The 27,785-nt window shown below is 39.9% G+C and overlaps 1 protein-coding gene across 2 annotated transcripts in view; it reads left to right on the top strand.

Moving 5' to 3' along the window:
• Dis3l2 (DIS3 like 3'-5' exoribonuclease 2) overlaps positions 1-27,785 on the top strand; it is a 297,816-nt gene that overhangs the window by 205,441 nt on the left and 64,590 nt on the right. For both annotated transcript variants that reach the window (XR_016539161.1, XM_090355040.1), the window contains exons 12-13: positions 3,685-3,792; positions 22,011-22,244. Coding sequence is in view for 1 of the 2 variants with exons in the window: in XM_090355040.1 (XP_090211166.1) it covers positions 3,685-3,792; positions 22,011-22,244 (342 nt within the window). In the remaining variant the exon portion in view is untranslated. The remainder of the gene's footprint in view (positions 1-3,684; positions 3,793-22,010; positions 22,245-27,785) is intronic.

Here is a 27,785-nt window from a genome sequence, read left to right on the forward strand (position 1 = left end):
AAACTGCAGAGCTTTTGTATGGCAAAGGACATAGCTAGTAAATTAATTAGGAAGCCTACAGAGTGGGAGAAGATCTTCACCAGCCATACAACGGACAAAGGCCTCTTATCTAAAATATATCAACAGCTCAAAAAATTGAATCACTCCAAAACTAATCTCCAAAGTAACAACCATCCCATTAAAAAATGGGCCAAAGACTTAAAGAGAGTCTTCTCTGAAGAAGAAACAAAAATGGCCTATAGACACATGAAGAAATGCTCAACAGCTCTGGTCATAAAAGAAATGCAAATCAAAACAATGCCTGCGACATCTTTAAGTAAGATGTTTATATAGAAGTCTGCCAAGTATTAAAATGATTTATGTGATAGAGTAAGTGTAGAAACAGGTTACCTACAGATTTAAGTTACCTGCTGTGTCAGGTGCTAGTTAGAAGGACATGGAAAGACCTTGTTTTTTTGTCTTGGGAGTTGTGAGATCTGAAGAAGGAGATACACCAGAAGCAGTCAGAATTCCAGGTACTGTCTGGTCGGTGCTATGGAGGGATGCAGAATAGGGATGTGGTGAAAGTGGCTTGCTCTTGGAAACTTCCCTACATCCTCTTTGAAGAACAGAGGAATTACAAAACAGTACATTCTCTTTTTGGGGGAGACTGGATAAGCCTTCAGGATGGCAGGGAGCTGAAACTAGAAGGTTATACGTAGGTTTGCCCGATTCAAAGCATTCACAAAGGTGTTCCAGAAAAAGGGAACAGCATGTGCATGAGCTAGAACAATAAGCAGTTAGGCTAGGTGAAGGGCTTGCAGCAAGAAGGCCCATGCAGCTGGTGTTATTTATGGATGGAGGGGAGTGCTCAGACCAAGGCAGGAAGACTGATCCAGGTGAGGATGCAGTGGCTAGGAAGCCTGGAACTTTTCTTCTTTCTTTCCTTTAGGTGGCACTGGGGTTTGAATTCAAAGCCATTTGCTTCTAAGGCAAGTGCTCTCCCACTGAGACATTCCTTTTGTTTATTAACTTTCAGTCTAGACTAGCCTTGGATCTTTTCTTCCCAGATAGCTGAGATTATAGGTGTGTGCTAACATTATTTAACACTACATAGATTGTTGAGATACGATCTTGCTAACTTTTCCCCCAGGTTGTCCTCAATCCATGATCCTCCTTATCACTGCTTCCTGAGTGCCTGGGATAACATGAGTAACCAGCTATACATGGCATTGAGCATTCCTAATACTGAAAAGTCTTTTTTTTTTTTCAGGACGTTTGAAATGAATTTCAATGTGACACTTTCATACATGTATATAATAAATGTTGGTCATATTCATTCCCTCCACATTACTTTCTAGTTTCTTCCTCTTCCCAAATAGACCCTCTTCTGCTTGCTTTCATATATTCTTTTTCTTTTTAATCTAGATTCAACATAGAAGAGAAAACATGGTACTCAATTCCATCTATTCACCTACAAATAACATAATTTCTTTCTTCTTTATGGCTGAATAAAGCTGATATATATATAGATATATATAGATATATATACCACTATCTGTTGATGGACATAGACTGGTTCCATAACTTGGCTATTATGAATAGTCTGGTAATAAATGTGGATATATATCTATCTCTGTTATTTGGTGACCTATTGACTTTGGGTATATACTTACAAGTTGTATAGTTAGATCATAGTAGTTCCATTTTTTACTTTTTAGGTGAACCCACATACTGATTTCCATAGTGGCTAGACTAATTTACAGTCATACCAGCAGTATAAAAGAGTTTCTTCTTTCCCATATCCTTAAAAGCATTTCTTGTTTTTGCCTTCTTTTTTAAAAAATTTATTTTATTCTCAGAGTAATGTATAGAGGGGTTATAGTTACTCTCATAAGGTAGTGAGTGCATTAATTCTTTTATTTTATCTTGTTGGTCGTGGGGCCCTGTCCCTGAGTTCTTCAGCTCAAGGCTACCACTCTGTCACTTGAGCCACAGCTCCACTTCTGGTTTTGTGGTGATTAATTGGAGATAGGAATCTCATGGATATTTTAGTTCTTGGGTTGGCTTTGAACCGTGATCCGCAGTTCTCAGCCTCCTGAGAAGCTAGGATTATAGGCATGAGTCATGGAACCTAATTCTTTCTTATGTTAAAGTATCATTCTTACATTCCTAATTTTTTCAGGACTTTTATTATGAAAGAATATAAAATTTGGAAAAGTGGTGTTGTGGCTCAAGTGGTAGGGCAATAGCCTGGAGCTGAAGGGCACCCAGGCCCAGAGTTCAAGCCCCATAATCGACAAAGAAAAAAAAAGAATATAGAATTTTGTGAAAAGCTTTGCCTTCATTTATTGAGAAAATCATGTAAAATTTTATTCCTGATTATATGTATTGCTTCCATTGATTGTATACCTGGAATGAGACCAACTTTAATGTGTTATTGCAATCAGTTTGTAAGTATTTTATTGAATATTTTTGTATTTGTCTTCATCAGGAAAATTGATTTACAGTTTTCTTTTGTTTTTGTTTTTTGCTGGTAATAGTGTTCTGAATTCAGAGCTCTGGGCTTACTTGACTTGCTTAACAAATTGGTGCTTTACCATCTGAACTGTGTCTTTAGCCATTCTTCTTGCTAATTATTTTGGAGATGGAGTCTTATGGAATTTTCTGCCTGGGCTGACTTCAAACATCAGTTTTCTAGATCTCAGCTTTCTATGTAGCTAGAATGGTAGGTATTAGCTGCCAATACTGGGTTATACTTTTCTTTTTGTTATGGTCTTTTTCCAGTTTATTGTCAGGATAATATTTGGCTTCATTGAATGAATGTAGAAATGTTTCTTACCTTTCTATTTTATGAAACAGTTTGTGGCACATGAGTGTTAGTTCTGTTTTAAAGTTCTGATAAGATTTAGTAGTGAATGTTTGGATTTGGGCTTCTTTTCATTGGGCAATACTTTATTACTGCTTCAATTTCATTATTTGTTATGTTTGTTTGGATTATTTACATTTTCTTTGTTTAACTTTGGCAGGTCATATGTGTGTTGAAATATATCCATTTCTTCTGATTTTTCCAGTTTCTTACAATATGCTCAAATTTCAGTGATACCTATTATAATATTGTTCATTTTATCTCTAATTTTAATACTATTTTTTCTTTTTTTTGCCAGTCCTGGGGCTTGAACTCAGGACCTGGGCACTATCCTTGGGCTTTCTCAAGGCTAGAGTTTTACCACTTGAGCCACAGCACCACTTGTAGTTTTTTCAATGTATATGGTACCAAGGAATTGAACCTGGGCCTTTGTGTATGCTAGGCAAGCACTCTACCACCAGGCCAAACTCCTAGCCCACTGATGCACTTCTTGAAAATAGTTCCTACTCAAAGTAGGGTACAGAGCTGGCAGATCAGAGGTGGAGTGTAGACAACAAAATTAACTGTTATTTCAAGGATACAGTATATGTCTTATCTTTTGTTACAAGTCTAGCACTAACCAGCTCCAATTACCTTGATAGAAGTTCCTGGAAGAATCTGAGACAGTGTGATTTTTCTGCAGATGGTTCAGGGAAGCAAGCTGCTTTCTTCTTCCATTTACTCTGAAGAGCTAGTTTGGTCACCCCAAACTCTAGCCTCTAATCTGCTCCTAGGCTGCCTGGCACAGATTCCTGGGAGTTAGACAAAGATGCTCACAAGATGTCCTCTGCTTGCAGGTGGTCCCCATGCTTCCCAGGCTGCTGTGTGAGGAACTGTGTAGCCTCAACCCCATGACCGACAAGCTGACCTTCTCTGTGATCTGGACACTGACTCCTGAGGGCAAGGTAACAATTTGCAAACTGGCATTTTCTTAGGTTACTACCATCCCATTCTGTGTATTATGGTAAGCACTACTGTCTGCTGGCCCTAGTCTGGAGTGCAATGTGGAAGAATATCAGAAGCACAGAATAGCCACTATGGAAAAGAAGTATAAGGTCCCTGACTTCTTAAAAGCCACCTGTTCTGCTTAGTAGACAAGGCTGACCCACAGTAGCCCACTGAAGGAGAAGGTGGAAGAAGCATGAGATGGCAAGTGAGGGCAGGAGATGGGTTGATACAGCAGGTTAAGTGTCCTGAGAAAGTGGGAAGGACAGCCAGCCAAGCTGCAGATACCAGAGCAGGGCCTGTAGGAGGAGAACACCCAGAAACCAAGATGTTTGTGTAGATGGGAGGCGTTTCACTAAAGAAAGCCTGAAATGGCAGCACACATGGATTGAAGGTATCATGAGGGAAGGTGACATGTTAGAAATTGAGCATGAAAGGTGGTACAGAATGGCTCCAGCCTCCTGATGAGTAAACCAGGGACTGAGGACATTGGGATGGAGAATGCCAGCGAGCATTCCTTAGACAAAGGAAATAAATGGTGGGGGGATACATAAAGATGATGCTAGGAAAAGCCAGTTCGCTCCCCACAAAAACAACTCCAAACATCCAGAATACGGTAGTGATTAAAGTAAGCCATGGGTTAGGTTGTAGCGCTGTGGCAAAGCACTTGCCCAGAAAGTTCAGGGTCCTTGGTTCAATCCCCAGTACCAAAAAAGCAAAGACAAGAAAAGAAAAAGTCAAAAGTAAAGTAAGCCATGAGCCATGGTACCTACTCAGTACAGTGTTATGTAGTAACTAAAACTGATTACAAAGACCATGGAAGAACATGGGAAATATTTATGCTATAATATTTAATGGTAGTAAAAAAGAGATATTTAATTATAAAGAGGTTCCAAATAAAGATGGAGAATTGAATAACCACATTTACTTTCATTTTATCCCAAAACCTCACTAAAACAACAGTGAAGAGATTTTTTTTTAAGACATAAACCCACAAGGACAAAGAGAGTGGGAGAGGAGACAACAGCAACAAAATTTTGGAAGCTGGGTAGCGGATGGATGAGTGGTAACTGACTTAGCAGTCCTGAGAAAGCTGAGTCCTCAGCCAGCATAGAGGAAGCCAAGAAACAAAAAATTCAGGAACGGACAGCACCAGATACTCTGGAAGACAGAGAGGGGTGGGTGAAAATGAGACTGGCATAATATTGATGAAAGTTTATCTTAAAAGATTGAACCTGATATAGCAGCATACTTCAGGCCTGTTACTAGACAAGACAAAGAAATAGGTATCTGAACTACTGCACACCACCTCATTTGGTGGTTCCTCAGGGGCATTGAGTGAATGTTGGCATGCTGGATGTTACAAGCCTCAACTCCAAAGTCTGGGAGCCAAGCCTATACCCTTTGAATCAGAAGATGGAAATATCTTTCTCTGAAGAATCTGAGTAGTGAAGAATACTTAATAACCTTAAAGATTATCCAACTAAAAGCCAGCTTCATCTCTCTACCAGTAAAGCTTACAGACAAGAAGCTCTTCCCACACATTCACATCTTTTAAAAGATTTCATTTGCATGTACAAAGAGACAGTATTAGTGTCTGGGATGAAAGAGGAAAACAAAGTAAGCTAATAGGAAAAGACAACATAGGACAAAATACACTCAATGCGGAAAGAAGCTTCCATTTATAGTCTTTTTAAAGTTGTGTCACAAGATCTAATTAAAAAACAAATTGGAGCTGGGCATGGTGGCTCATGCCCATAAATCTAGCTACTCAAGAAGCTGAGATCTGAGGATTGCAGTTCAAAGCCAGTCTGGGCACTAAAGACTGAGACTCTTATGTCCAATTAATCACTAGAAAATGGGAAGTGGAGCTTGGCTCAAAGGTAGGGTAGTAGCTTTGAGCTCAAGACCGCAGGGATACTGCCCAGGCCTAGGGGAAGCGTGGTAGCCTTGAACTGAAAAGCTCAGGGACAGTGCCCAGGCCCAGAGTTCAAGCCCTTGACCCACAAAAAAAAAAAAAAAAAAAAAAGGAGGCTAAAAATACTTTTAGATGGGAGAAGGGAAATGGGGACAAAAACTTGAGAGGGGATATCAATGTGTGAGAAGTAATGCACCTACTACCTGGCAAATATAATTGTAACCCCTCTATATATTATCCTGACAATAAAAAATAAAATTACTTTTAGAAAGAGAAAACAATATGAAAGAAATGAATACAAATTCTGATTGGCAGGGGAAGTTGAAAAGTCATCCCAAGAAGAGATAGAAAAATTAGAGAAACCTCCAAGATAATCCAGCATCTGCATAGGCATTCCAGAAATAGCAAAGAAAAGAGAAGGAATCAATAATAAAATAATTCTGAGGAGGTGTTCCGTTCCACATGGCAGGAGTTTACTGTCTGTGTAGTGTTAGAGACTCATCATCTCCAAGATATAACATGGTGGAACTTAAGACTCTGGAGATTAGAAAGATCCTACAGGTTTGTGAGGAGGAGGGGTAGAAGTTACATGTACTAGATGAAACAGAATAACATCAGACTTTTCCACTACAGCCTTAAAAGCTGAGTGACAACAATGATGGATATGATCTCCAAAAAATTCTTTATCTACCTAAGCTATCAATAAACTGTGGGGGTATTTTCAGACATGCAGATCTTCAAAAGTGCATCTTCCACACCCATTCTCAGGAAGCTGTTTAAGGATAGGCTTTACCAAAACAAAGGAGTAAATAAAGAAGGGGTCACACATATAGGTGGAATATGTTGATCATCCCAGCACTTAAGAGACTGAGAGTTGGGTCCAACCTACACAATATAGTAAGATGCATTCTCAAAAAGAAAGGGATGGGTGGAAAGAGGGATCTAAGATTGAGTTCATAGATCAGCACAGGGAAGGAAAGAAGAAGTTAGCACACTTTCTGTCAAGGGCCCAAAATCAGAAGGTACATAAAGCAATGTAGCTGTATGCCAGTAAAACTGTATTTAAAAACAGGTGAAAGATTGGATTAAGTCCTCAGATTGAAGTTTGCTGACAGCTGCCCTGAATGATGGGATTGCCAGCTCTTTGCAGGCTCAGAGGGCAGCAGAGCCCAGGAAAGAAGTCTGAGAAATGAAATGGTTAAAATATTTGTGTCTGAATTTCTTGAGAGGTGATTTATACCAACAGTTAACAAATGTTTTGATCTCAGGACTCATTACAAAAAAAACCCAAACTTACTGAGGACCTCCAAGATTTTGTTTATATATATTATCACTGTTTACCTTACTAGAATTAAGTAAATATCTGCCTCAATTAAAATACCAAAAACAAATCCATTGTGGCTTACTATGAATGACATTTTATGAAAAGTTAGTACATTTTTTACAACAAAAAATGAGGTAAATGTAGGAAGTTTTGTGCTAGTCCTGCAGCTTGAACTCGGCCTGAGCAATTTTCTTAAACTTTTTTTTTTTAACTAGTCCTGGGCTTTAGCTTATGGCCTGAGCCCTGTCCTTGGACTTTCTCAAGGCTAGAGCTCTACCACTTGAGCCTCATCATCACTTCCAGCTTTTTTCTATGCATGTAGTACCAAGGAATCGAACCCGGGTCTTCGTGCATGCTAGGCAAGCACTCTACCACTAGGCCAAACTCCCAGCCCCAATTTCCCTAAACTTTTATGCTCAAGGCTAGCACTCTTACTTGAACCACTTCTGGCTTTCTACTGGTTAATTAAAGATAAGAGTTTCTAGATTGAGTGACTTTGGGCTGCAATTCTCAGCTCTCAGCCTCCTGGGTAGATAGGATTACAGGCATGAACCAGTGCTCCTGGCTCCAAACTTGTTTTATATTTTCACAATTTAATTTTATTTATTTATTTGTTTGTTTGTTGCCAGTCCTGGGCTTGAGCTCAGGGCCTGAGCACTGTCCTTGGATTTTCTCAAGGCTAGAGCTCTACCACTTGAGCCTCAGCACCACTTCCAGCTTTTTTCAATGTATGTGGTTACTGAGAAATCAAACCCGGGTCTACCACTAGGCCAAACTCCTGGCCCTCACAAATCTTTTAAATGTCTTTCTTAGAGAAAACAGTAAGCTGAATCTTCATGCATGCTTCTGTATCAATCTGTTTGAATAGGCTGATTTGTTGAGATATATGGAGGAAATTCATTGGTTGAAATTCATAAAAGGAAATGCATTGGTTGAAATTCATAAAAGGAAATTAATTCATGGTTGAAAGAAAGGAGCAATTTAGACCAAATACAATAACTCAAACCTGTAATCCCAGTTACTCAAAAGGGAGGATTATGGCATAAGGCTAGCCCCCAAAAATAGTTCAGGAAATCCAGTCTCCATAAATAAGCCATACATGGTGGTTCTCATCTATAATTCCAGCTATACCAAAGGCTGTAGGTAGGAAGATCATTGTCTAAAGCTAGCCTATATTAAAAATATGAAATCCTACATGGCAAAGAGCTAAAGCAAAGCAGATAGGGGCATGGCTCAAGGGTAGAGCACTTGTGTAGCAAGCCTGGGTTCTGTCTGAGTCCAAAGTCCAATACTGCCAAAGAGAAAAGAGGAAACTTAATAACTTCTTTAGAAAAATATATTTATCTTTATGCTACACCAAAATTCAACAACAACAAAAAATGCTTAAAGTTGTTTGTAGTCTAGAACTTAAAACTGTGTCTGCTATATACTGAATTGGTATCCTCCCCAAATTCTAATATTGAAACCCTAACCCCAAGTATTGTATTTGGGAAGTAGGCCTACAGGGAGATAATTAAGAATGGAGGCCAGAGTCGGGCACTGGTGGCTCACGCCTGTAATCCTGCTACTCAGGAGGCTGAGATCTGAGAAATGCAGTTCAAAGCCAGCCTGGGCACGAAAGTCTGAGATTCTCTTATCTCCAAATAACCAGCAGAAACTGGAAATGGTGCCATGGCTCAAGGGGTAGAATGCTAGCCTTGAGCTGAAGAGCTCAGGGACAGCCCAGAGTTTCAAGCAACACACACACACACACACACACAAAGAATGGGGGATAAGAGCGTTGCCTAGCCTGCACAAAGCCCTGGGTTCAGTTCCTCAGTACCACGTACACAGAAAAAGCTGGAAATAGTGCTGATAAGTAGTAGAGTGCTAGCCTTGAGAAAGCCCAAAGACAGTGTTCAGGTCCTGAGTTCAAGCCCTAGGACTAGCCAAAAAAAAATACAGGAATCACAGAGGGGGACACTGGTAAAATAAGATTAACATCCATAACAGATAAGGCTACTGGAGCTTACTTTCTATTTCTCCACCAAGTGAGAACACAACCTGAAGGCAAGTGCAACATGAAGAATACCCTCACTGAGAACTAAATTGATTAGTACCTTGATTTTGAACTTTGGCCTCCAGAATGGTGTGAAACGCATGTTTTTGTTGTTGTTGTTTAAGCCACCCTGTCTGTAATATTTTGTGGCCCTAGCAGACCAGCCCTGTTATCAATTGATGTCTCTTCTACTATGAATAGTTCTTTTACTCAGTTATAATTTAAGCATAAATCATTTTTTAAATTATTGGTTTATTTTGCTGACCATCTATTTAACTGTGGACGTGTTTCATTACAATTTTTTTTTAAATCACATTTAGCCAAGTGCTGGTGGCTCACACTTATAATCCTAGCTACTCAGCTAGCTTCTCAGGAGGCTGAGATCTGAAGGATCACAGTTCAAGGCCAGCCTGGGCACAAAAATCCCTAAGACTCTTACTTCCAATTAAGCACCAGAAAACTGGAAGTGGTGCCATGGCTCAAGTGGTAGAGCACTACCCTTGAGCTGAAGAGCTCAGGGACAGCATCCAGGCCCACCATTCAAGCCCTATGACCAACCTCCTCCCCTCCCCCCCAAAAAAAATGTTTGTTACAGTAGCTGCCATTCTTACCAGCCACTTTAGTATTAGGAAACCATTAAGTATTAGGATTCAGTATTAGTGCTAACCATTAAGCTTCTTGTTGGAAATAGTATTTCCACAGATAGTTGTAATTATTGCAATTGGCAATAAATAATGCCAATTATGTTCGGGTTCAGTTCATAGACCAAATGGTTACATATAGGTAACTCAAAAAAAGGTGTCATCCCTCTGCCTCTGAGTAAAGCAACAAAGTACTCAAGGATTGAAAAGAGAAAATGAAATGAATTTTACTCATCTACCAAAAATCTACTGAAGAAACTAGCCTGTGTGTGGTGTGAAGAATATAGCAACTCCTAATTCCTCCATGGGCAGAACAGTTTCCCTATCATTGCTTCTGGACTTCCAGTTTCAATGTAAGCCCACAGGACAGACCATGGTGTCCTAGGGGATTATTCCAAAGGCGGTTTTGAGCTTGGGGGCCCCAAGCATTCATGGGCCAAAATTTGAAAAGCACTGTTTGAGATAGCTGATAGAAAATTTGAGGTGGGTTAATATACATAGTACTAGAAAATTTAAGCAGACTGAAGGGAAGTTAATGTGTATCCCAATGGAAGTAAGAAGGTATAAAAGGAAGCTAATGACAGTATTTTTATATCATCTCAGAAGTATATTGACCATGTGAGTCTAAGGGTTAGGATGTTACTGTTTTGGGAGGATGGGCTGTGAGGGAGGTGAGGGTAGGGGTGAATGAGGAAATGTGTGCAAAGTAAAGTCTCTGCCTCTCTAGTGAAAGGTTTGTGAATGAAACCTAACAGATCAAGACATAATCATTGAGAAGGTTATATAGAAATGTGGAAACTAATCAAAGTAATTACCCATGGGAAGACAGGAGGAGAGAGACAAAGAGCTGCAGTTTTTCATAACAAGCCTTTAAAACTGCTTGAGTATTGGAACTTTGTTTTAACTTGAAAAAATTTAAATATTCAGGAAAGTAAAGAAAACAGCATAATAAGCCTACCGTCCTATCTCCCAGATTCAACTACTGTTAAAGATTTTGTTCTTTGCTAATGCTATGGTATTTTAAAACAAACCACAGACATGTCATTTCACTCATGTGTATTTTGATCTGTGACTGAAAAATCTGGGCTTTTTCTTATGTAACCTCAGTGTACTTAGCACACCAAACAGTGTCATGGTGCCATCCAAAATTTAGTTCACAATGCATTTACTTGATCAATTACAATTAATTTATCCAAATCTGGATTAAAAAAAGTTATACAGATTACATTTGATTTTTATGGCTCCTAAATATCTGGTAAAAGGGGTTTTTTTCCCTCAAGATTTAAGAGGAGGCTAGCATTATCCAAAATACAGAGAAGAAATTATGAGTACAGTATGCCAGCTCTCACTCTGGTGGGGGTGGGAACAAGTGTGGGGGGAAAAATGAATGGAAAAAGACCAGAAGGAAGTAAAACAGAATGCCAGCAGTGGTTGTGTTTGGGTAGTAAAACTATGAGTAATTTTTTCTACTTTTCTTAATTTTCTAATGTTTTCTTGAAAACACATATAACTTCTATATTCCTATAAATGCTTATTTTTGCAAATGTTTGAATAAATGAAAACAAAAGCCTGTAGAAGAAAACAATTGAGTCAACAGAAAAGAACGTTATGAAATATAGTTGCCAGAGTCAGACCCAAGAAATAAAAAGCTGCCTGATCTAATGAGCTTCTAAAATATGAGGGTCATAAAAGAAGCACTAGAAAGTGGCAAACTCTTGACACGCAGCAGACTTTTGGGGTTTCTGCTGGAAGCAGTGTCTATGCCTAGGCCTTCTGCTGTACATGAGGGGTTAGAGGGCAGATGTGAAGCAAGCACATGTGCAGGAAAGATACTGGGCCGCCATCCAGACCACACTGAGTAAGAAGTAGGAGGGCTTGTTTTAGGGACAGGGTTGTGGAGCAAGGTTCACTAACCACAGTTCTTGTACTGTGGTTATCTGAACACCCAACCCAGGGACCACATGAGAGGTAGACCAATTGGTCAGTTCTGGGATGTGGTGACAGTTGAAGATCTCTTACCACAGTTAACATGCCTGAAATGAAAGGTCAGATTCCACACACATGTCCAAGGGATACTTATTCAAGACACAAGTATGGAAAGCCTTCACTAAGCAAGAGAGGTACAAAGTTTAAAACCAAATGTCAGATCAGGATGCCAGAGAAGGCTATGTATATAAGGGGCAGCCCTGTTTCAAGAACCTGAATGAGCCAGTGGCTCACACATGTCATCTTAGCTACTCAGGAGGCTGAGATCTGAGGGCTGGGGTTCAAAGCCAGCCCAGGCACAAAAGTCCATGAGCCTCTTGTCTCTAATTAACTACCAGAAAACCAGAAGTGGCATTGTGGCTTAAATGGTAGAGGTCTAGCCTTGAGCTGAAGAGCTCAGGGATAGCACCGAGACCCAGGGTTCAAGCCCCATGAACAACAAAAAAGAAAGAAAGAAAGAGAGAGAGAGAGAGAGAAAGAAAAGGAAGGAAGGAAGGAAGGTAGGAAGGAAGGAAGGAAGGAAGGAAGGAAGGAAGGAAGGAAGGAGAAGGGTAGGGAAAGGAAGGAAGGAAAGGAAGGAAGGAAGGAAGGAAGGAAGGAAGGAAGGAAGAAAGAAAGAAAGAAAGAAAGAAAGAAAGAAAGAAAGAAAGAAAGAAAGGAAAAGAAACAAAAAATAAGCCCTACATCTCACATCTCTACCATGCCAGGCAACCTGGTTTTATTCCAATCAGGAGAATGTTTCTTTCTTCTTAATAGTACCTTCTGAAGTAAATATTTTATATATGGAAGCCCAGAGTTACTGTAGAAGTCATTTTCTAATTATTTTAAATTTATGAATTAAGTCCATTAGCAATTTTGTTTGTTTTTGCCAGTCTGAGGGCTTGAACTCAAGGCCCGAGCACTGTCCTTGGGTTTTCTCAAGGCTACCACTCTACCACTTGAGCAAGACTTCCAGCTTTTTCTGTATATGTGGTACCAAGGAATTGAACCTGGTCTTCAGTGCTAGGCAAGCACTCTACCACTTGGCCAAACTCCCAGCCCCAGCATTTTTTTTTTTGACCAGAAACACTTTAATGAAGCACTGACACTTATCAGAGGATAAACAAACAAACAAACAAACAAACAAAAAACCTTCGGGCCGGGAGTTTGGTCTACTGGTAGAGTGCTTGCCTTGCATGCACAAAGACCCCGGTCTGTTCCTCAGTACTACATACATAGAAAAAAGCCAGAAGTGTGCTGAGGCTCAAGTGGTAGAGCTCTAGCCTTGAGAAAGTCCGAGGACAGTGCTCAGGCCCTGAGCTTAAGACTGGCCAAAAAAAAAAAAAGGAAAACATCCCAAAACACATAACTAATCCTTGGTCAGCTGTGCTTACAGACCACATATCAAAATAACTTGTACTCTGGGAACTACGTGAGACTCCAGCTAATTTTTCTTTATCTGGAATGTGATGGGAGTTCAGACCTGGTGTCTTGAACACATAGGCATTATTAAGCTACTGTAGACTAACCCAAGGCCAGTGGTGAAAACCTATAACTTAGACTATCACTGTGTAGTCTTCCTAATCATTGGGAATATTTCAACTGAAAGATTATAGGTGATTAAAACTTCCTAAGACTTAGCCTGTAATCCTAGCTACTCAGGAGGCTGAGATCTGAGGGTCACAGTTTAAAGCCAGTGTGGGCACTAAAGTCCATGAGACTCCTATCTCCAGTTAACCATCAGAACACTGGAAGTGGTGCTGTGGCTCCAGGGGTAATGCAGTAGCCTTGAGCTGAAGAGCTCAGAGACAGGGCCCAAGCCCAGAGTTTAACTGCCATGACCGACAAAAAAAAGAAAAGAAAACTTCCAAAGACTTAAAAAAAAAAAAGGCAATAATGTCGCTATTATGAACATTATTGAGAGTACAATAGGTAAAAATCTCGAAGAGTTCAGAAAAATAACTGTAAGAATGACCAGTGAAATTAAGCAGAATGTTAATAAGCACATGAATAAACAAATTAATTGTTGAATAAAATAAGGAAAACATTACAGGGTATGAAAAAAGAAATTCAAAACAATCTTAAAGTGATGAAAAAATAAAATCTCAAAAGTTGAGTGAGGCAAGTCAAGACCTAAGGATCAAAAGGCGCATGGTATCCTTAATATGTGGCTATTAAATCCAAAGAGTACAAGAGCGAGGACTCAATAACTGCATACCCAAAGCTATGGACATGGTATTGGAAATATAAACATAACTATATAGACATAAAAACCTATGACTCTATAGACATAATGTTTTATTTCATAAATTAATATGTTTCTATGACATACAAACCCTTAGCCTAATTTTGATTAAGTTCTAAATACTAAGTCCCAGTGATTATAAATAGAGATTCCCTCCTTGAACACTTGTATGTTAAACTTGTCATTTAAAATATGATGCAAAAATCAACGTTAATAAATTTTTTTTAAAAAAATCTCAAAAGTTGAAGTCCTCAACAATAAATTGGACTAAGTTGAAAGCATAATATCAAAGTTAGAAATAGACTATTCAGAAAGGCTTAAAAAATAAGAAAATAGAAACATAGAAGACCTCTGGGACACAAAAGACCAAACATGTGAATCCTAGGCATAGAAAAAAAGTGGGAATTCTAGAAAACTCTAAATTAAGTAACAGCAAAACTTCCCAAATCTTGAGAAAAAAGTTGAACCTGACTACAACATTTTGCAGTGAGTATAGAGAACTGGAAAATAATACTGGAAGCTGAAAGAGAGAAATTACAAGTCACATATAAAGGAAAACTGTTTGGAATAAAAATAGATTTCTCTCAGGGCCAGGAGTTTGGCCTAGTGGTAGAGTGCTTGCCTAGCATGCAAGAAGACCTGGGTTCACTTCCTCACTACAACATAAATAGAAAAAGGCCAGAAGCAGTGCTGTGGCTCAAGTGGTAGAGCTGTAGCCTTGAGAAAACCTGAGGACAGTGCTCAGGTCCTGAGATAGCACTAACCTCAAACTGTTCTATGAATGTAAAAGGGGAAGCAGTACTACCAAGTTCATTCTGTGAAGTTAGTATTACCTTGATACAAAATCAACTAAGGACATAGCAATTAAAAGAGAAAGTTATAGACTTGATAGACATAAATACAATCTGTAATGTAAGTCAGGATATAAACTGGATAAAAGACAGAAAAACCATGATCATCTCTACAAATGCAGAAAAAGCTTTTAACAAAATTCATTGTCCTTAAGTAAAACAGGCTCTTTTGGGGGAAAGGTATTAGAAATTGAATGAAGGCAAATATGGTCAAAGTACTTTATGTGCATATATGAAAAGCTTATTAAAAAGTGTTTAGGGACGGGAGTTTGGCCTAGTGGTAGTGTGCTTGCCTAGCATATACAAAGACCTGGGTTCGATTCCTCAGTACCACATACATAGAAAAAACCAGAAGTGATGCTGTGGCTCAAGTGATAAGAGTGCTAGCCTTAAAAAAGTCCAAGGTCAGTACTCAGGCCCTGAGTTTAAGCCCCAGGACTGGCAAGAAAGGAAAACAAAAAAAAAGTGTTAAGAAAGGGAGGAGGGACATTAGTAATAACTATAATATATATATCATATATATCATATAATATATATCATAATAATAACTATGATATTCTTAGCAGGGGATCACAATAGTCCAGTCGCTAAGCAAATAGGACCATATATAATGAAGTATATCAATATGAACTCTAAGACACGGAAACAAGAGGTTCTTTTTATGTCCTGTTCGCAGTTATTTCTATTTTTTTCTTCTGTTTTAGTTATCAGTACCCATTGTCTTATATATAAGCTTATCTGATCCACAGAAGGGAAAGAGAATCACAAAAAAAGCAGGACAAAGGATGAATTAATGCAACAATGATACTTGACACTATGTTGGAAATGAACTTTACAACTTGTGGGGGAGCAGAGGGGGGAGGGGTAAGTGGGAGAAAATGAGGAAAGGAGTAATGGTGTTTACAAAGAAATTTAGGTGGAAATGGAATTCTATGCTGCTGTCAGAAAGAATGACATCACCCCATTTGTATGGAAATGGAAGTAAGCCAAACTCAAAGGAACATAGGCTCAATGGTTTCCCTCATTTGTCATAATCAGTAGAAACCTGGGGCTCTCCTAGCAGAGATATGACGCTAAATGTAAGGATCGCCAGGATATAGAAACAAAAGCCATATAATGAGTGATTGTTGTCCTGAATGTACTATGTTATCTCTCATCTCTTTTGCCATCCCTTGGTTATCTCATGTTGTTACAATATTTCACTTTGTTATCTGATATATTTTATATATGCTTAATTGGTTATTTGAAATTGGATAGGGAAGGGGGGAAATCAAGATGAGCCGGCGGGGGGGGGGGGGGGGGGGGGGGAAGGATGGGAGGGAAATGGGGACCAAGACATGAGAAAGGGTATCAATGTTTGTGAAGAAATGCACCTTCTATCTGGTGAATATAATGTAACCCTTCTATTAATTACAATAAAAATATATGGGAAAAAAAGAAATTTAGGTGGAGCTGTGCCTCATGTAGTAGAGTGCTAACCCTAAGCAAAAAGAAGCTCAGAGAAGGGGCTCAGACCCCTACTTCAAGCCCCAGGATCTGTACCAAACAAAACAAAACAAAAATGTATTCACTACCTTACTTTTGTAACTGTAACACCCCACCCCTTGTTCATCACTTTTACAACAAATAATAATAATAAAAAGAGAGGAGGGAGATGAAGGGATAAATGAGAGTGATGGAGGAAGTGCTTTGAGATACATGAAATATCACAATGAAATCCCTTTTGTATGGCTAATATATGTTAATAGAATATCCTGGCAAAAACATGCAACAGTATCTCTTTATGATAAACCCTGAACTAGGAATAGAAGGAACATACCTCAACATAATAAAGGGTATATATAATAAGTCTGAGTCAACATTATACTAAATAGGGATAAAAACTATTTCTTCTAAAGTCTGGAATGAGACTAAAGTATCTTCTCCCTATACTTTAATGCAATTTATTGCCTTGATTCTTAATCAGGGAAATAAAGTAAGAGAAGGAAATAAAAGGGATACAGATACTATATGAAGAAGTCAAATTATTCATAATTGCAGATGAGAAGATCCTCTACTTAGAAGACCTAAAGATTTCATTGGGGAGGAAAAAAAGAAGAGAAACTTAGATCTGATTTTAAAAAGAATGCTTTTAGCGAAGTAGCATGATTTAAAATCAGCATACAGTATCAAAAGCATTTCTATATACCAGCAACAGGCTAAGAGAGAAACTGGGAAACAGCCTCATTCCAAATAGTCTCAAAAGGTAAATTAAAGTACTAGAAACAAATTTAACTAAAGAAGTTTAAGATTTTAACAGTGAACTTTAAGACATCATATAAAGAAGCTGGGCATCAGTGGCTCATGCCTGTAATCCTAAGGTACTCAGGAGGCTGTGATCTTAGGATAGTAGTTTGAAGCCACCCAGGGCAGAAATTTCTCCATATGACTCTTATCTCTGATTAATCACTCAAAAACTGGAAGTGGCACTGTGGCTCAAGTGGTAGAGTGTAGTAAGCCTTAAGCACAAAGTGGCACCCAGCCACTAAGTTCAAGCCCTGCAACTGACAAAATATATATGTATATATATATATATATTTGAGATATATATTTATATACTAAACAAAGAAACTGAAGGAGATAGTAGAAGGCAGAAAATTTTTCTATGTGACAGGAATTAAAAGAATTAATGTTAGGGCTAACAATGTTCAAGAAGTAATGTACTTGCCAAGTGAGGTGGCTCACACCTATAATAGTTACAATAAATAGAATGAGGAGACAGCCTGCAGAATGGGGGAAAAATCTTTGCCATCTATCAGTTTGAGAGGGGATTAATATCCAGTATATATAAATAACCCAGAAAAATGGTACCAGAACAGATAACCCAGTTATCAATTGAATGAATGAACAAACAGATCTAATAAGAAATATAAATGGTAAATAAATACATGAAGAAATGCTCAGCATCCTTAACCATAGAGAAATTCAAGTTGAAGCTATATTCAGATTTCATCTCAACTCAGAACTGTCACCAAGAAAACAAACAAGTAAAGATGCTGGTAAAGATGCAGGAAAAATGAAACCTGGACTCAGGAGGCTGAAATCTGAGGATCAAGGTTCAAAGCCAGCCCAGACACAAAAGGACCTGAGACTCTTATCTCCAATTAACCTCTAGAAAACAGGAAGTGGGGCTTGGCTTATGGGTAGGGTGGTAGCCTTGTGCTGAAAAGCTCAGGGACAATGCCCAGGCCCAGAGGTAGAATAGTAACCTTGAACTGAAGAGCTCAGGTTCAGTGCCCAGGCCAAGTTCAAGCCCCATGACCCACAAAAAGAAAAGAAAAGAAAAAGAAACCTGGATTCACTATTGGTAGAAATATAAATTATTACATCCAGTGTGGAAATCAGTCTGAAAATTCCTCAAAAATTACAAATAGAAGTTCCTTCTGACCCTATCATCTAGGCATCTATCAGAAGGGGATGTACATCAGCGTGCAACAGGGATGTCTGCACACCCAAGTATATAGCATCACAGTCATGAAAATCAAGCAGTAGTGTCAGCCTAAGTGTCCATAAGCATGAATAAAGAATATGTGGTGGGACCAGGGTGGGACCGAGTGATAGAGTGCTTGCCTAGCATCCATGAAGCCCTGGGTTCAATTCCTCAGTACCACATACACAGAAAAAGCTGGAAGTGGTGCTGTGGCTCAAGTGGTAGAGTGCTAGCCTAGAGAAAACTCAAGGACAGTACATAGGCCCTGAGTTTTCAAGCCCCAGAACTGACAAAAATAAATTAAAAAGTAATATATGTAGTATATAGACATAGCAGGACATTATTCCGCATTAAAAAGAATGAAATTATGTCATATTCAGGAAAATAATTGGAACTAGGAACAATGAGTTAAATGAAATAAGCCAGACTCAAAAACATGTATTACATGTTTTCTCCCATATACCAAAATCTAGATGTAAAAAGGGAAAAAAGGAAAGATTTTCTAAGGAGGGTAAAATTCGAAGATGATGGAAGATTGATATTATCTAAATATTTTATATGCATGTATAACAATAGTAAAATGAAGTCCATTAAAAAGTCTAAAAAGAGGGGCTGGGAGTTTGACCTAGTGGTAAGAGTGCTTGCCTAGCATGCACGTTCAATTCCTCCATACCACGTACATGGAAAAAAGCTGGAAGTGGTGCTGTGGCTCAAGTGGTAGAGCACTAGCCTTCAGAAATCCCAAGGACAGTGCTCAGGCCCTGAGTTCAATCCCCACAACCAGCAAAAAAAAAAAATCTAAAAAGAAAAAGAGAAGACAAGAAACAATAATGGAGGGGAAAATTTGATCAAAACCGATTGTATGTGTGCATGTATGTATCCCAATTATGTACCTTTGCACAGTTAGTATATGCAAATTTCTTAAAGGAGTGGACTACTTCCAGTGAATCGATAGTGTGCCCACAGTATAGGCATAAAGGATGGCAGTCCTCTAATTATGGCAAAGACTGGTAATAAACTTTAAAAACTCTCAAGATTACATGTGGTCCCTGGCCAGGGCTCAGCAATGAAAGGCTTCTGAGAAACAGTGCAAACAGGCTTAGTGGTAGAAGGGTGTCTAGGAACCAATGTGTAGCTGGCTGAAAAAAATTTTAACAGTTAATTTTTATTTTATTGGATCTTATACAGACTTGTACAGTTTGTATAGTTTTGTTTTGTTTTTTTACTTTTTAAAAATTTATTGTCAGGGTAATGTGTAGAGGGGTTACAGTTACATTTGCCAGGTAGTAGGTGCACTACTTCTTACACATTGATACCCCTTCTCGTGTTTGCTGAAATTTTTTGTGTGTAAATATTCTAGGGAGGAAGACTCAGCTTTCACTCGATTTTAAAGCAGTTCTCCACTGCCCAGCTTTTTATAACAAGATACCACTAAAGGATATTGGGGTTACTTGTGCTAGAGAATCCTATGGGGGGAAAGGTCAAAGACCCTAGAAAGCTACATGCTCTAATCTGGTGCAGGAAGGAATCCCTGAGCCTACCAGGAGGTCAGAGAAGGAACTGTCACCTGAGCAGGCTGAAGACTGGCTGTCCATCATGACACGGACACTCTGTGGGAGAAGAGACGGTTTGGAAAGAAATGGAGAAAGGAAACAAGCTAAATCCCTAGAAGAAAACTCAAAACCACAAGAATGAAGAGGTCATGGCCCTGTCATACTAGAGGAGCTTGGAGCAGCTATATTGAAGAAATCTGGATGTGCTTGGGGGAGAAGTCAGGCTAACCTTGGAAAGGTTCTTCTTGAGACTTCATGTGACACCTTTATCCCAAGCCCTGCCCTGACTATTTTGCAACACCTGGAATTATCTGGCCTCCTGAGTGCCAAACTTAGGACCTGATTACCATGGCAGAAGACTCAAACATATTGAGTCCCTTATATTTTTGGATAGAGTTAGCTCTTAAAATAATCTGGAAAATGTGGCTTCAGATTTTTTAAAGAAAAATTATGGTTTGATATTACAGAATCAAAACTATAAAACTGTTTAGTAGGTCCTGCTATTTTCCTGTACCTCTTGCTTCTATTTTGAGGACCAATTCTTCCTTCCAAGGCAGAAGCTGTGTTCTATGGGGATTTTGTAAGGAGGACAACCCCAGGGCTGAGTTGATAGAGAAACTCTAGCTGCCCTGGGGGAAGAGCCCCTTACAAAGTCTTTGGAATTCACTGGAAGTCTGTGCCTTCCACCTTTCCAGTTTCACTTTCTGAACACAAGCAGAGTAAATTCCAAGTGTTAAGTACATGGAATTTTTCTTTGTCTTCATCCTGTTTGCATCTATGTGGCATTGGGTACTAAGAATCTAAGAGCCTGGATGCTGGAATGGTACTGCCTGGCTTCAAATCCAACTTCATTAAGTCTGTACTTGAGTGGCCTTGGCAAATTACTTTCTCAGTGCCTTAGTGAGACTCATGAAAGTCCTATTTCACAGGGCTGTGGTGACATTCAATCATTGCTGTGTGGACAGTGAGTAATCAGTTTCTGCCTTGTAATAAGCACTCTTCTTGCTTTTAATCCCTCCTCTGTTTTACTTTCCTATCTTCTTGTGCTGGTGACACAGCTCCCTATTCAGACCAGCTACTACCTTGACCTTGGCCTACAGTCCAAATGCTATGTTGATCCCCTCACTAGGTTCTTGCCAAGTACCTCGATTCAGGAACTATATTATTTGACTTATTTTATGTAGAACATAAAAGCTTACTATAAGAACATACAGGAAGGGCTGGGAGTTTGGCCTAGTGGTTAAAGTGCTTGCTTAGCATGCATGAAGACCCGGGTTCGGTTCCTCGGCACCACATACATAGAAAAAAGCCAGAAGTGGTGCTGAGGCTCAAGTGGTAGAGCTCTAGCCTTGAGAAAGTCCAAGGACAGTGCTGAGGCCCTGAGCTCAAGCCCAGGACTGGTTAAAAAAAAATACAGGAAAAATAGAATAAAATAAACCCCAACAGTAGTAATCCCTTCATTTACCACCATTAAACTTACCTCAAGGCTGCTTCCTCCAGAGGATAATGAATAGTGGCTGGAAATATTTTGATAGGGAAGGGAATGCTAGTGGCCCTCTGGGGAATAGAGGCTGAGGATTCTACTCAATACTTCATAATGTGTAAGATAACAACCCCCCTCCCCCATGGCAAGGGATTATTTGGCCCACCAGCACTGGGGTCAAGAAACTGTTTTTGTACGAGTTGGAATTGGTTTTCCTTTTCTATTGCATCCTGATTCCCACCTGTGCTCTCTACTTGTCAGGGGTCCTGCTTTCTCCCCTTTCTTCTCTCCAGAATCCTGTGAACAGTTAGCAAGCCTACAGAGTTCTGTCACGTGTTGAGCAGCAATCTTCTTTTTTCTCTCCTATTTGTGACACTGATTACCACCCACAAGCTAATGAATAGGCTTCCCGCTGCCCCTTCACTTCCAAGTCTCCTGTGTGGCCTGGACTGTGTGCTTGGGGATGTGTATAGACTTCTTCTGCCTATTGAATCCAGTCCAGACCTAGTAGAGTCTGCCTGGGATATATCTGACTCATCCTTCTAACACCATTCCGAGTCTAGTGATGCTCTGTAAATCTTTAGAGGTGTGTGTGTGTGTGTGTGTGTGTGTGTGTGTGTGTGTGTGTGTGTGATTGAAAAGCCTCGAACAGTCTTCTCCAACAAGATCTCTCCTCATGATCTCTTTGCAGATTCTTGAGGAGTGGTTTGGCCGGACCATCATCCGCTCTTGCACCAAACTGAGTTATGAGCATGCACAGAGTATGATTGAGAAACCAACTGAAAAGATCCCCCAAGAGGAGCTGCCCCCCATTTCCCCAGAACACAGCAGTGAGGAGGTACACCAGGCTGTCCTGAACCTGCATAGAATTGCAAAGCAGCTTCGTCAGCAGCGCTTTGTGGATGGTGCACTCCGTTTGGATCAGGTGAGTAACATTTTGATTTTTTTGACATTCTGAATGTTTTTCACTCCACAGGGAAGCCCTGTTTTATATGATTATGGAAAAATTAAATATGCTATGTAGAGGTGGGAGACAATATAGTGTACTCTGCTGTACCCACCATCCAGTTTAAATAATTCTGAGTGGATGCTAATCTTATTTAATCTCTGCTTTCACTTACTTCCCCTACTAGGTTTCCTTTTCTATATGTCTACAACACATTCTATTGAGAAAATATGTTAAGTGCCTAAAATTTTACAGGAATAGTATGTGGTGTTCGACAGCATGATATTGTCAGTCTCTTTGCTTCTTTCCTTGCCACACTGTCCTCTTCCACACAGGCAGATGGCCCCATCCTCCATGTTGGGGCCTGGTGACATGTCACAACAAAAGGATTGTGTGTTTGGCTCTGTGACTAAAACTCCCAGCTGCTCTTTGGACAGACTGCATATATAATTGGATCCTCATTCTTCACTGTGACAAACACCTGAGGAAAACAAAAGGAAGAAACATTTATTTTGGTTCAGGGTTCTGAATGTTTTAGTCCATGGTACTTGGTTCCGTTGTTCCCAGACTGTGATGAGTCAGAAACATCATGTTGAGGAGCACATGGCAGAGCAGAGCTGGTTATCTCACGGTGGTCAGGAAGTAGAACTGGAAGAGGCTGGGGACAAGGTATCTTTCCAAGCTATGTTCCCTGTGCCCTACCTCCAAATAAAGCCACCATACAAATCTATCCAGGGATCAACCCATTGATTACATCAGAGCCCTCAGGGTCCAATCACCAAGAAACCCTGAGACCTACAACCAAGATTTTTTTTTTTTTTGCCAGTCCTGGGCTTGAGCTCAGGGCCTGAGCACTGTCCTTGGACTTTCTCAAGGCTTGAGTCTCAGCACCACTTCTGGCTTTTTTTTCTATGTGTGGTACCGAGGAATCGAACCTGGGTCTTCATGCATGCTAGGCAAGCACTTTAACCACTAGGCCAAACTCCCGGCCCCTACAACCAAGATTTTAACAGCCTTTGGGGGATACTTCAAATACAAACTATACTACTCAATTATCTGTTCTTGGAGGCAAGAGCGGGAGTCATGGAAATTCAGAGGCAGTTGTAGAGTATCTTTTCCTGAGGCTCTGCAAAAATGTTTCTTTTTAACCCGTTTTCACAACGGATTATGTTTACAAATTACAGATTAAACTAAGGTGTAAAGAAGCAGAGAACTGAGGAACCTGTAAAACATTGACTATTAAAGCAAACAGGGGCCTGCACTGGCACTAATTACTCTCAATATCATAGCTATGGGGTCAATCCATTGAGCCTTAGGTAACTATCACTTGAAACTAGTGAATTTCCAAGTCCCAGAATTGATAACTTGTTAATCATGACTTTTCAGTACATATGTTTTGTACCATGCTTTGTTTTTCCTTTTTATTTGCATTTCTTACCTTGGTCATTAAGTCTTGTGGGAAGTCTGTGTATCTACCTGTGACCACTGGGACTGGCAGAAGGAATTATCAGACTATTGACATAACTTTCCTTACAGAGACTTTTTTCCCTTAGCTAGAGGGATTAGAAAGCCCTGTTTTAAAGCTTTCCAATGGAAAGTTCTGATTTAATTGTACATTCTGCCACAAACTTAGACAAGTGCTTCTTGGCAGGTATTGCAAATAGTACTGCATAGCCTAGGAGGATGTGGGTGATCAGGCCTGCGTGTGCATGCCCCGTCTAGGCAGCCTCTGCAGTTCTCCTTACCACCCTTCTGACCTGGGCCCTGGCAGCCTAGGCAGGCCTGTGAGAGAATGCCCAAAGGAAATGGGGGCAGAGAGGATGGGAGACAGAAGAGGAAGATAGGGGGTGGAGAGGGAGGGACTAACAGCATAGCAGGTTATACAACATCTCAACACACTCTTAGTTGTCACACACTCATGCTCCCTATAACGTTCTAGTCCTTTTCTAGTTCAGACCCAGCCTCTTTCTGGGTCTCCGCGTTTCTTCGTACATTTCCAGCAATGTCTCCTTGGTATTCGCTAAGATCTCTTCTACCTGTATTCCTTTTACCCACATTCCTTTTTCTGAATGGATTCCTGTTTTCTCCTAGTAGTAGCTACATTGATGATAAAGTTGCCAGCATCTGTCTTGATAGATAGTTCCAGACCAGCCTCTTCACTTACCTCTTGAACTCTTTGCCAGGATATCCTACAGCCCGTTTTTTGTGTGTTCGTTATTGTTGTTGGTCATGGGGCTTGAACTAAGGGCCTGGGCATTGTCCCTGAGCTTTTTTGCTCAAGGCTAGTGCTCTCCTACTTTGAGCCACAGTACCACTTCTAGTTTTCTGGTGGTTAATTGGAGTTAGGAGATTCATGGGCTTTCCTGCCTAGGCCAGCTTTGAACCATAATCTTCAGATCTCTGCCTCCTGAGTAGCTAGGATTATAGGCATGAGTCACCAGCACTTGAATGCTTAGCCTTCTTTCTTTCTTTCTTTTAATTGTATTTTATTGTCAGAGTAATGTATAAAGTGGTTACAGTTACATTCATCAGGTAGTAGGTACTTTACTTCTCAAACATTGATACCCCTTCTCATGTTTTTGTCCCCCTGCTTATACTTCTTTCTACATAAAGCAATGCTCAGTGCCCGTGGTGCACCACACACACTCTGTGACACCTTCTTCTCCCTCTACTCTCACCAGGAGGGTTGTGCATTTGTTCCATACCTAGGTGTTTGTTTGCCTGATGTACATGCTGCTATGGTTAAGTAAATATTAGATTAAATGGTCAAATGCAAGCATAAAAACAAAAACTATTGTTAATAGGACTTAGCCTTCAGAATCTTGGTTCTTTGGGTGAGGCAGCCATTCAGAAACAAGGGAAATCCTAAAAATTTAGGAGGCATTCCTTACTCAAGTGGCTTTATAAATGTCTTATAGGCAATGAAATGGGTACATTTTATAAAAGACTATACCTATCTAATTTGCAGCAAGTTTGGTACTCCATACCCATAATCCTCTTGCTAAGGCAGGGAGGGGGGGATTGTTTGAAGCTGATCTTGAATACATAGCAATATCCTGTTTCAAAAAAAGAAAAAGAGAGAAGGAAAGGAAGAGGGAGAAGGAAGGAGAGAGGGAGAAAGTGAGGAGAGGAGGGAAAGAGAAATTAATTCACAAACTCTTTACACAAACTTTTTCTTAAAAGCCTTGTTGTTTGCAAAAGTGGCAAATGAAAAACAGTCATACAAATTAAAGCTCACAATGTTTAATTATATATGTGCCTCATTTGTATAATTTTCTTCTTTACCTGGCTTTCAGAATAACTAACCAACTACTACACAAGCCCAAATGAGTCGGGGGTTGTAATAACGTTTGAGAGATCTTATCCTGAAATAGACTTTTAGATTCAGGCCCCAAAGTGCAGGAATCCATACAGAAACATACAGGGAGAAGAAAGAGATTTATTCGAGACAGCCATGGGAAGATAGCACTTCAACAGAATATAGACATTGGCTTCAGGTTAAATAGGTAAAATCTGAGCAGGAAGTAAGAACTGCATGCATAGTTATTAAAACTGTCTCAAATCACCAATGTAGCCTAATGATCATTATCTTAGCCTTTGTCTCTAGAGGAATTCTAGAGAAGTTGCTTGGCAGATGATCTCTTCAGTTTTCCAGTGCTTTCCTTAAAACCATACGAAGAAGGGATGGTCTGTTTGAGGAATATTTGCCAGTGAATTTATCAGTGAATTTTTTTTTTTCATGAAGCTCAAGGTGATCGCAGAAAGGGATTACAGTGGAGAATAACTCAGATCAAAGAGCACAGATTCGAAACTAAGGACTTTAGTTAATTCCCAGAGCTCAGAAAAACATTTCTAAGTTGCCTTTTACAACCCCATCAGGCTGTTGTATGAAGGTCTCCTCAAGCTGGAGAAGAGTTCCCATGAGGAGAAGTGAGGATGATGAGCTGTTCACTTGTCTGAGAAGCCAAATTTTATTTAGATATTAATATCTTATTAGCAGTCTTAATTTATAAATTAGAAGGCTGAAGGCTCCAATGGCTAAATAAGTTGCAGATATGCAAGACATCCAAGTAGCTCTTTGTTCACTTTTTGCCCATTTACATCATGCTGACTTGGAAAGAGGAAAAAATTTCCCTTTAAAGTTGGAAGGAAAGAACAACCTCAAAAGTCCTAATTAGGTTCCAGTTAATTAAGGTTTGAAAATAATGAATTTGAGTCATTGGAATTATCCTTTGGTTCCCTAGAAAACAAGTCTGTGGACCCCAGCTTTAGAAGGCAACATCAATCTCCTGCAGCCAAGGACACCGGAGAAATGGTTTATAAATCAGCTAAATGGCCCCATTCAGAAGCTACTACATTTGTTCCCCTGTCCTGCTGTCTGCTTTTGCCCCTCAAATCCATTTTTCCTCAATGCTTTTTGAGTAACCCACTGTTTGGAGTTGTTTTCTGAAGCTTTATTAGTTGCATAGAGCAGGCTATATCCATGCTTTTGGTGGCGGTTCTAAAAATCTACATCCTTTTACATTATCCTCAGTTAGAGATCAGCCTTAGGTTCAAGATAAAGCTATACCAAGAGTTTCGCTTTTCCAAAATGTTTCCCATGGTGATCTTGAGAATGAGTAAGGATGTACTGATTTGCCTGTTTGCAGTCAGGTACAGAAATGCTCAGTGACTTGACTGCTGGATATTTGTAGTCAGCCACTTAAGAACTCAGCTGCCTGCCCCTATATGAAATCTTGAGCTTCAGCTCAGGGATGGTTGGCTGGCTGGCTCTAGGCCCCAGGGACCAACTCTTAGCATCCTTGTCTCCTGAGCCTGGTGTGCTATCCTGTGATAGGAAAGGCTGGGCATCACTGCCTTCAGGACAGGTTTGCCTGTTCCAATGTCTCTTACCTGGAGCTAGAACCTGCTTCTAAAGAGGATCCCACTCCAAGAAGTGACTGTCCTCTGCTTTGCTGCCAGAAAAAAATATATATGTATATGGGCCTCAGATGGTGCTTTGTGTGTTTTGGCTGGCTGAAATGTATAATGCCCATCCTGGGTGGTTTCTCTCTGTCTCCATGTTTTCTCTGCCAGGATAAGTCAAGAACCTAACACACTGTTTTATTTTATTCATTTGTTTATAACATACAATCTCTCTTATTTCTTAAAAGGAGGCTTCCTCCTGGGGCCCTGACATTGTTGTGTCCGTGATTTATAATCATTGTACATCTTAAGCTTTGGAAGAAGGTTGCTACGGAGGCCCAAAGTCCTCCTGGTTTCTGTTCCGACTCAGGGGCTACTGACAGACATTTTCCAAAAGATCTGCCCTCCACAGCTTCCTGTATAGGAAGGAAGATGAGACTAACTAATGTTGGTTCAAATGAAGTCTCTGATCCTTTGGGGATTCTGTTTTAGCCATAACTTCAGAGGGGGAGGGTAGTGGGGTTCCAACTAGAACCTAGGTACAGAAACATCTCAGAAATATTGGGTGATTTTGGCCCCTGTGCCTCTACTTTCTTGAGACTTCCTCTCAGGTAG

Source organism: Megascapheus bottae, chromosome 21 (genome assembly GCF_031878675.1).
Source record: "Megascapheus bottae isolate mThoBot1 chromosome 21, mThoBot2.hap1, whole genome shotgun sequence".
NCBI lineage: Eukaryota > Metazoa > Chordata > Mammalia > Rodentia > Geomyidae > Megascapheus > Megascapheus bottae.